This window comes from Mya arenaria, chromosome 10 (assembly GCF_026914265.1).
Source record: "Mya arenaria isolate MELC-2E11 chromosome 10, ASM2691426v1".
Lineage (NCBI taxonomy): Eukaryota > Metazoa > Mollusca > Bivalvia > Myida > Myidae > Mya > Mya arenaria.
The window spans coordinates 50996341-51007700 of record NC_069131.1 but is presented as its reverse complement, the minus strand read 5'-3'; the positions used below and the strand labels follow the sequence as shown (position 1 = coordinate 51007700).

General features: G+C 34.4%; 1 protein-coding gene across 1 annotated transcript; it reads left to right on the top strand.

The window, feature by feature from the left end:
* The first annotated feature begins 2722 nt into the window (after nucleotides 1-2722).
* On the top strand, nucleotides 2723-5323 carry LOC128204791 (multiple epidermal growth factor-like domains protein 10). Its single transcript, XM_052906198.1, has 3 exons — nucleotides 2723-2818; nucleotides 3323-3393; nucleotides 4329-5323. The coding sequence occupies exons 2-3, from the start codon at nucleotides 3342-3344 to the stop codon at nucleotides 5321-5323; spliced, it is 1047 nt and encodes a 348-aa protein (XP_052762158.1). The 5' UTR covers nucleotides 2723-2818; nucleotides 3323-3341.
* Nucleotides 5324-11360: the final 6037 nt, after the last annotated feature.

Genomic DNA, 11360 nt, shown 5'->3' with positions numbered 1-11360 from the left:
AAAATTACATGCGCATTATGATTGTCCATGATCAATAGGACTGGTCGTACGCTCCCCCAGTTTGACAAGAATATTTTCATAAACTATTGAAGGAAGAGGTCTGTGTTAATGAAACATGACTTGCTGACCCCGAACTTTCCCATCCTGTGTCGATGTGGATGTGACCACTTTAAAGGATAATATAATCGCGTATTATAGCTACAAAATAACACACACGTTTTAGTCACGGTATTGCATGTGGACTTATAACTTACACTGTACATGTAACAACGTACATAGATAGTGAAGAAATTCGTACGGGAAATATAACCAAAGGAGGTAACATGCGGCAACTTGCAGACACACATAGATGCGCGGTGATATGCTGATGCACCATAGTATCTGTCTGTAGGTATGCGCAGCAGTTGAACCTATGACTTTCTGTCTCGAAGTTTCACGACCTGTCCAGCCCTCCTCATCGCAGTTGAATATCTAAAACGATAAAGTTTATATGTACGCGTATACTCATATTTATAATACGTCGAGGTACGTTTTAAAATTCACATTTATTGCAAACATTAGCAAAAACACTTAAATGTGTAAAACATACAAATTTATCACCTGCTCAGACTTATCGTGAATATCGTAATCGTCCAACAGTTGCCCATACAGATCGAAAAAGTCGTCAATAGTATGTTGGGTTTACATCAACTTTTTGGCCTTGTCCAGAGTCTCTGCCCTCTTCTCCGTTATGTTTGGATGGCGAGCGAACATTGGTCGGAAGTACTTGTCCGATTGGCATCATATTGAACAATGTAGCCAGGCCTTAATAAAAAGCATGCGTAATTTAATTTTAAGTGTGCATGCATGCAACTAAAATATTCGTACTTAAGAAAACGTATACGCAGGGCAAGTCACTGTTTCACATGTACAGTGTATCGTTATACATGTGATGTTGGTCAAATAAAAGCAGTATACATAGTTAATTAAACTTTCGACCACTGTTATGTACCTGTATTAACAATGATGTCCCGTATGTAGCACCTAACAATGTCTCGTGTATGCGGTAGGCATATACACCAGGTACGTAACCAGAGCCCGCTCTTCGACATCAGTCTGCATTCTACTTTGACCGGTCTGCGTTCCTTTCATCTTCTGATCAACGCCATCACTGAGTGTATATCTTGGAACACCGTACTGTACTGCTGCCGCCCTCTGACTCAATACATTTCGACGCACGGCCAAAATAGCCTGAGCAAGTGCTTCGTGACTAGTTTTTGTAAGGCATTCTAAAACAAATTGTATCAAATTAAACTTACATTTGAAAATGCAACCACTCTGCAAGTTAGTTATTATTGATCTTGGCTGCCGTACAAATTAGTTTAAGCCCATTAGAACACTTACAAAGAGGGACAATTAATGTACGTACCAAAATTTAATAACAAATTCAAATTTGAGTTGTCTCCCTTGGACAAAAAATCGGCGATAACTTCCCCGTTTTTACCAATTTATTAACTCCCCGTTTTCAGGTTTCACCATTTTATTGCAAATTAAACTTGAGATACAACAATTAATGGTATTTTAAAAATTTATCACATGCTTTATACTTTATAATGACAATGCAATAATGTCGTCTGTTAGCGCAATATATAAGGACAAGTTTAAAATCCTTACAGGGCCTCATGCAAATGAGCGCGCGCTTGATGACGTCATCACCCGCGTGCTATTTAAAAGGTCAGAAGTGTAACAATGTTTTTTTGGGGGTAGAATTCCACAAACTACTTTCATTTGAACGCAGAAAACAGCTGATATCTGTCAAAATAGATGCCGCAATGAAACGCCAGACAGGTTTGTTAAAAATATTTCGTTTTGACTGGTTTTAACAGGATTGGCGAAAAAGTGGTACGGGCGAATAATTGGTCGCTAGCCAGTACCTAGATATGTATGAAATGCATTTCCATTTTACTATAATGTTTCCTCTAAAAAAAAATTATTTTTATGAAATGAAGCCAACAAATCACCTTCAGTTCCAAAGGACACCCGCATGATCCGATGACCTCTATGAAATTCATGCTGCCTTTTTTTAACACTTAAAGAAAACATGTTAATAAACTGTTTGCCAAAAGAAACATTTCCATTTAAAGATATAACCTCTATCACAATCAGTTTAGCTTCCCGTTTCAAACAAAAGGTATAACATTGAAAAAAGCATGTTTAGTAACAATTCCTTTAACAGTAACGGGGTATGTCAGCGGAAGGAGACACTATTCTCGTCCATCTTTAAAATAAAAATCACATAAACAGACACGTAGAAGTGTTGCAGGAGGAACACTTCATCTAATAATCACGTCCGTCTTTCAAGTTACAATATCTCACACAGGCACGGGGTTGCTTGGCAGGAGCGACCTCCCTTACCCTATCCGTCAACCTTCATAGTTTCCCTTCAATAATGATAATTATATATCTTAGGTTACTCATATAATAAGGTTCATTATTTGAAAAGTACCATGATTATATAATGTGATATATTATTATTCTTATCTATTCAGTAACAATATAGTGTGTTCACAACCATATTTACTATTCAGCGCAAACATAAAAACACTTTTAAAATCGAAGTGTGAATACGCACATCTTAAATAGACATCTGAAATGTTTAAATTGTTGTATCATATTTCAGTGCTCTATTCAGCTTATTCATTCGGCTAAATACTGCCGGCTTAATAATCGAAGGTGAGTAGGAGAAAGAATAACAATATTTGCGATATTTTCTTCCTGTTTGAGGAATATGAATATTTTAAAACTGTCGTGACTGCGGATATTCATGATTTAGATTGAGGTTAGTGCCATTCCATTTGGATTTATCAAACTATAAAAATATTTAAGAGGATACGTATTATAACAAGTGCGTAAATTAAGGAACACATTGAAAAATAGATTTTCAGCTTAGATTTATTTACATGTCGGTGTCTAAAATATTTCAAACCTTAAACGTTTTATAGTATTCGAGCACAAATACAATTAATGCTATACCTGGGATGTGGATAAATAGTGGAATTTCTAAAACAATAACGGTAAGCAGTATAACTGTACCATCTAAATGCTTATAAACAAAAAGCAACCAAATGTATATCTTACACGTGTTAACTTTTTTGAAAGTCAATTGAAAGAAACTCAGCTGCTTAATCAATCAATCTCTCTAAATTCACATTGTTACTACACTAATAACAATATTATGTATATGGTCACATATTTGATGCATTCAACAGTTTTCCAATAACATAATACATGACGAAATAATGTAAATGAAGATTAACAAATGTAGATATTATTCCCGTTACAGAAAGCGTTGTTTGAACAGGATGATATTTCGAATTTTTGCTCTTCTTTGCATCACTCGATCATGTTTGGCAGGTAGGAAATTCTTTATTATGAAACACGATATTCTTGCCATAATAAGGCAATCGATTTCGTGTTTAAATATCCAAATTTAAAACAAGTATTCCCAGTCACAAGAGTTATACAGTTTTCAAACATGTATAATGTAAGCTAGCCTTACGTTATCTACCCTATTACCTAGCCTCTTATCTAGCCTACCATAAGGTGCAATTATATTCAGCAATCGTTTACAGTATTGGAAACACATTTGATACGGGTAGGGGTTGGGCATTAAAAGTCACAAGTTACTTATGTTCTATAAAACACAATATAACTCAATTATTTAAAAAAAAAACAAAAAAAAACAGCACATAATTTTGATCATGTTAATATTACAAGTCAACGTCAAATCGGGTATACGGCTAAAAGCATTTGCTTAAAGTACGTATGGTGTATGCAATGTTTGTCTGGCGGAAAGTTACAGAATGTAGCTACCGAGTCGAATCTTACATGTACCAAGGTATAAACAAAAGTACTAAGCAACGAACATTTACACCGTCACTAATTAACCGTTTGTTTATTACCGTAATTTGTTAGACTGCGGGTTTCAACGGAGAAATTATGAGCATTCGTCAACGTCATAAGTGCAGTGTATGGTGCGCAGTTCTAAACAATGTGTTATTGTTTCTGTCAATTAATTCAGCCTACGTTTTCATTTATCACATATTCGAAAAACAAGTAATTTAGATTGATATTTGTTGCACACTAACACAGTGGAGTAACGGAATACGAATTTTCTTTCATGTTATATAAAACAAACAAATTGAACTTGACAATATACACGTATTTTTCATTTATTATATATCATATCGCAATACAATTTTGCCGTTTATATGCATCAAACAACATTAAATATTTTAATTACATGTTTTTTAAAATTTCTATAACAAGTTTTTAATCATTTTTTCCAGTGACGGTGATAATAAACGAGACGGAGGTGGACTGTAATGGACATTGTGCTTGCTGTGAAGGAGGAGAGGCTCAGTGTGGACGTGCTGATGGAAAACCAGATTATTGTTTAAATGGCTGTGTTAACACAATATTTGGACATAGATGCAAATCTGCATGTCCTGGTAACTGTCGTACTTGCGCCCAGGATGACGGACATCCGTGTTTTACTTGCAAGAATTCGTTTTATGATATAATTAGTGCTTGTAGCATGAGATGTCCTCTTGGGTGTGATGGTACTTGTAATGATAACGGAATATGTAGCGCATGTAAATCGAACTTTGAAGGAGCTAGATGCGATACATGCATACCAGGGAAATACGGTGAAGATTGTTCTATGACCTGCCATTATCAAAACTGCCGTTGTACCGACTTGAATGGATGTGACTCATGTACGACAGGATTTGCTGGTGATTTTTGCATGAAATGTGTAACTGGATATTATGGAGCAAACTGCAACATAAGATGTCTTAGCGGATGCAGAGATGAAAATTGTATGAGAAATGGAAAGTGCATTGAATGCATAACTGGTTATTATGGGGAACAATGCAATGATATGTGTTCAACAGGTTGTAGAGGCGGAGTTTGTTTTAGAAATGGAACTTGTGACTGTACTGATAATTTTACTGGTACACGTTGTGACGAATGTGTTGTAGGAAAATATGGCGAAATTTGTCAACAGGAATGCAGTGCTGGTTGTTCTACATTGTCCTGTGGCAAAGACGACGGATCATGCCATGGTGGATGTGACGATGGATTATATGGCATTTATTGTTCTCGGAAATGTAACGATATTGGCAATGAGTGTTTTAAATGTAGCCAGCCTGATGGAAGGTTTTGGTGTGTAAAGCAGGATTTTACACGAATGAAAATGGAAATTGCATTTCTTGCAATAGTAACTGTAAAGATGACAAATGCAATGCTGAAACAGGCAAATGTATTAATGGTTGTGCAGTAAGCTATTGGGGAGACCAGTGTAACCTAAAGTGTAATTCAAATTGTGCATCATGTCAGCAAGATGCTGGAATTTGTTATTCATGTAATAATCATACGGTACATGGCCTTTATTGCAGCGAACCTTGCGTCTCAGCATGCTTTGAAAGACAGTGCGAACAAAGAACTGGTCATTGTCTTCTTTTTCGGGATGCAATGGCGATTTCTTTGGCAATATGTGCCAAACAAGTTGCCCTGAACATTGTCAACATACAGGAACAAAAGCAATTTGTAATAATGAAGGCGATTGTTTGAATGGCTGCATTCATGACTTTGAAGGCAGACATTGTACAGGTACGTGTCAATTTAATTTACACACTTATTATGGCGGTATGCATGACTCTCAAGTAAATGCTAAAACTGGAACGCAAACAATAACGAGGTAATGTTGTTTTTTTCCAACAATAATGCAGAACATAAACTAAGTGTATGGCTTATTCTGCAACAAATGTTAAAAACGGTTAATGGCGGCTAGATCTGTGAAGGATAAAGATGTATAACATCGGTGGAGTAAACCGGTATTGGGGCATTTCAATGATATGTTGTATCGATATTGGAGGCAATAAAGTATGAGACAAAATAGATCAGTTTGATTTGGAAGATAAAACGTATGGATACTAAGTATATTCAGGACTTGAACACCTTCACCCATCTCGATGTGTTGTTAAGACTAGGTTTATAATAGATGCGTTTATTATTATATTTGGCTTATGCTGTTATTTCATATAGGAATGCCTAAACATTAATAAACGAATCATTCCACGTAGCATTCTATACATTTATATTGTACATTTCAAACAGTGTGTCTTAATAAAGAATTATTACTTTCAACTTGGTATGTTGTTATACGTTGTTTTTATCAGAGAAATATTACTCGTGGCATTATAATCACTTCCGTTTGCGATAAATTTATCTGAATGAAACTGCTAATTAAATTATCCTATTCACACATAATCTATAATACGTTTTCATACAGAAGATACTCAAATTTTGCATTGCACTTATATGCAACTTTCCTTATACAATGTTTTACTACTTTCCTAACCTGTGCCACCTAGTGATGCATATAAACGTAATGTAGTCATCCTGCTATGGTTTTGGTTGTTAAACGTATTTGAATTTGTTTCTTATGCTCTCTTAACACTCATACCCTGATTCCGCTGATTTGCTAAGTAAGGTTTTATGTCGATTTGGAGTACTAGTATATAATGACGTCACTTCCCGTAAAGCACTATTTCAAAAACACATTTGCAACGCAAAGTCCTAAAATGTCAATAAATAGTTAACTGAGTGATTCGTACAGCTATATATCATAAGGAATAGTTAGGAGTGATGCATGTTGTTTTTTGGTAAACATTCTCGAAATATTGTCATATTCAATTTTAACGGACGTCCTCATTTAAAGTGTCACTTTAAACATTTAATTTAGAATAAAAGTAGGTTTAAGCTCAAAATTCACGTTTCATGCTATTGTTATACGAGCCAAGCAACACACATATACATTCTTACTTTAATTGTATTGTTCTTCAAAATAATGCAAACATCATTTTCAGAAAGACGAATTTACACTGCTTCATCCACAAATATTGCACTCGCAGCATCATTGGGTGTTTTGGGCATTGTGCTTGTTTGTTCACTGGCTGGTTGCTACCTGTGGAACAGACGCATGTCTAGATCAATAGGTATCTGAAATTATATTGGTTTTGCACACACTGCTTATTTCTTAAACAGTCAATGTATTGTTTGAATATTTTAATTAATATCAATTTTAGTTTCACAAAGAAAAATATCATGACACACCTAGTAGTTTCCATAAGAAAAAAGCGTGTTTAACTTCCTGCCTTAAAGACACACAAGCATATGATAATGTACTATATTCCTTCATTGAAATATGTCAGATTCGCTGTTTTTATTTCAGAACGAAATTCGGAAATACAGTTGGATCAGCGTGAAACCGCAAGGGCATATGAACAGCTACACATACAGGCCAACGAACCAACAAACAGGAATGTTGACGACAATTATACTGTGCTTTCAATGTAAAAGTTAAAATAAAACACATTTGAATCCTAGTTAACATTTCACAACATGTGTTTATGACGTCTTGTTTAGTGCTGGTATATTTTAAACATTTGGTCAAGGTTGGAACAAGTGTGAGGTTGACCGCTATTAAACCGGTTCAAGTAAACGCCGTTTTCAGTTACCCCAACATTTACCAATTCCAATTAGTTTCGTTATATATGTTGTCTTGAAGTTGTGTTTATAGACTTTTTTGCCTTGTTCCCCTTTTTCCTATAAACTGGATGTTTACAAATTTTAGCCTACTTGGCTTCAGGGAAAATACAATGTTGAGGACAATTTCAACATCATGTTTGTAACACGGATCGACAATAAAAGTCTAACACTACCTGAACATGGAAATTCTATGGCGACTGTTCTATAAAAGAAAAAAAAAGTTTTACTTTTGACCAGCTGTAAGGCGAAGTATTTAAAAAAAGATAAGAAACCATTTTCAGCATATTATTGCACATTAACCGTCCGGTTTCATATATATATATATTATATATATATATATATTATATATATATATATATATATATATATATATATATCTATATATATATAGTATGTATACACTGTGCTGTTTGTGGAGTTTTGTACTGTTCTTCTATGTTTCTTGTCTGTGATTTTGTGTTCTATGTCTTTGGCGTTTGCCCAGTGCCACTAAACCGGGTTTATGTTTAAACTTTTTCGCTACTGAGCTTGTTTCTGTAGCTTTTTGAATAAATATTGTGTCAAGTTAAAACTATAAGTATTTCTTGGCAGAAGAGCTGCGATTGGTTGAAAATGTGCACCAAGACCAAATAAATACTCAACATCTAATAACTTAAATATAAGATTATCAGTTTATAATCAAATTGCCTAAAAACAAATAGTTTGGTTTTAGCATTTGTTTATTCATTATATTTAATCCTCACATGCCATTTGAGTAAGTCTACACTGATAAGCTACACAAGCTTTGTGAAAAAATATAGGTACTAAACTCAAATTATGGCTTGGTCTGTCTGCGGAGTACTACCAGCAAGTAGGGTAGAGGACATGGCAATCTTCCCTCACATTTAGGTCAACACTGTGAAAAATTGTTAATTTGTTTCAATCACTCGTACCGATACCAACTAATACTTACGACTTGGTCTGTTTTCCTGTAGTGAATGCTCGGTGGCATACGAGCTATATGCGGTAGGAGATGGTCGAGTCCTCTCCCCCCTTATAATAGGTGATACTCCCCCAACTCATCTCAAATGAGTAATAAAAACATCAGGACATTGGCTTGTCCTTTACCATGACGGGCAGGTGCTATTCTACTTAGTTTATAGTTTTTGAGTTTTGTCGAATTCAGAAAACTTAACAAATATCTGCTTAGATTACCAATATGTAAAGTTAAAGTACTTTTTTTTCTTTACCGGTATCACATATTATGCATGGCTGATATGAGGAGCGTTTGTCCAGCTGTTAAAAGGTGACATAAATTAAAACCCGTCTATATTAATTCATTGATAATTTCAAAACAATAAATAGAAACAGATCAATTAGACGTGTTTTGTATTTGTCAAACAGATCTCATAACTATTAACGGACAAGTATAAGTACTTGTCAGTCATTATGTGGACTGTCTTCTCAAGGAAACAACAAATCCGGGAGAGTAAATGTATAAATCGTCTGATAATAAGGGTTTAGTAATACGTTTTTTATAATTTCATATTCGTCCGCATAAGTGTATATTGACTTAAACTGCAGTTTAAGGCATCAAATGACGAAATGTCTGATGGGTCATAGTAATTCATCAATCTATTTATTTATTTATTTTATTAAATTAGAATAAAAATATAAAGCAATTGAGCAACATATAAAAGTTATTGCAGCAATCTGCCGTAATCCTTTTTGCTTTATTATGTATGCAAACCAAAACACAATACATGTTATAGAACAAATTGAATTAATGTATTAGATGTACCATTAACATTGCCATTTTAAGATGTGACGTTTTGATGCGTTGTGACCCCATATAATATTGCTATTATTTGAATTATTTACTTCCGGATTACTTATATGTAAATTAAATTAGCGTAAATACCATGTAAAAAGATACTTAAAAATACATAACATCATCATCATCATCATCATCATCATCATCATCATCATCATCATCATCATCATCATCATCATCATCATAAATCATCATCATCATCATCATCATCATCATCATCATCATCATCATCATCATCATCATCATCATCATCATCATCATCATCATCATCATCAAAAAGTGTCGAGTATCCAAATAAGCGATGTATTTAGTTAATAAGTTTAAACTATTAAAAACTTTTTTCAGAAGTGATTTTTTTACTCTTATAATGTCAATGCAAATACAGGAGAAGAAATGAGCCTATCGTTTGGTCTTACAATAAGTACTTAAATAGGAAGTTTATTTGTCGGAAAGGATTTCCCTTCTTAAAAATTTTCATTTTATGTGCAATAGATATGTTCATTTTAACTGACATCACTGTACGAGTTATATGTTTTAAACTTACAAAATGTTTTATTTAAAGGCAAGCTAAAGTAAATTTTTAATCCTGACATTTGTTTTTGAGATTAAAAGTGTGTTTCATGTTGATGTGAAGCAAGACTTTAACAACGATAACTTCAATTCTTAAGAAAGTATAATAACGTAATCGTTATAAAACTTTATGTAGTCAAAGAATTATACAATGGAACACAACATCAATAGTTACGATGAACTCAACGCATTAAATAGAAATAAAACTAAGAGTTTGCCGGTGCCATTATTTATACCTTGCTCGTGATAGTGTTTGGAATACTTGGAAATATTGTGTGCGTCATGTTTTATGGGTTCAAAGTACCAAGTACATCTACAAATGTGGTATTAACGGGGCTTGCTACAGTTGATCTTATAGCATGCATCTTATTCTCTGAAAAAATCATCGACCTTTGTTTTGACAGTAACATTCAAAAACAAGCCCGGCTGCAAAATGATACATTTCTTAAACCATTGGCTTGTGATCACGTCAGGTGCTTTGCTTTTGTTTGTGGCTATTGATCGGTATCAGAAGATTTGCAGACCCTTTAGATGGCATTTGTCAATTAAATCAGTAAATATTGCATTCCTGGTTATCGTTAATGCAGCAATGGTTTATTCTGTAGGAACTATTTCGATTGTTGATGTTGCTCACGTAAACGTGACAGAAGAAGAAAGTGGAAAAAGAATTGAAGCGTTCTACTGCACGCACTCGAAAGACCCTGGATTAAAAACCGCTATTAACTTATTCCATGCTCTTGATCTTCTGGCATTTATCACAATTATTGGTGGATGTATAGTTTTGTACGTGTTGATATCCAGAGCTCTATGGGTGTCCAGAAAGCATTTAAAACACGCTAACAAAGGAAGGTGTTCAAATGACAGCAATTTGCTATTACCAGTGTATGGTATACTGAATCCAGTAGCAAACGAGAAACACCAATTTCTTGCACTCTCAGCGATAATGTAGAAAATAATACGATGAAGTCTACCACGCAGCCTTCATGGTTGCTATCTAATCCTGATCAAATCAGGCGTGCTAATGTTGAACGAAATGATAATCTCTGCAAAACATCATTAAGAGACATTGCTGTTGTCAACGATATGGACAAAAGTCTTACAAAAACCGCTCATGGGGAAGTACAACCTAGTGATACCAAAAAACAATTTAAGCATATTAATTTCAAGAGCAACAATCGTCCAGAATATGAAAGAGAAAACAAACATTATTCAAACAAAAGAAAGCAATCTGACATTGAACGAAAAGTTACTCTGATGATGATTGTCATAACAATTACATCTATAATTAGCTTCGTGCCCTACTTTATTGCAAATCTTATAGAAGAAGCAAATTCAAGCGCACAGGAATTCAGTGTTGGAATACAAATCGCTCTGAGATCATATT

Excerpts from the sequence above, each read along its gene's own strand:
- LOC128204791 (XM_052906198.1), top strand. The coding sequence starts at position 3,342 with ATGATATTTCGAATTTTTGCTCTTCTTTGCATCACTCGATCATGTTTG. Across the intron at positions 3,394-4,328 it reads CACTCGATCATGTTTGGCAG|TGACGGTGATAATAAACGAG; the intron begins GTAGGAAATTCT and ends CATTTTTTCCAG.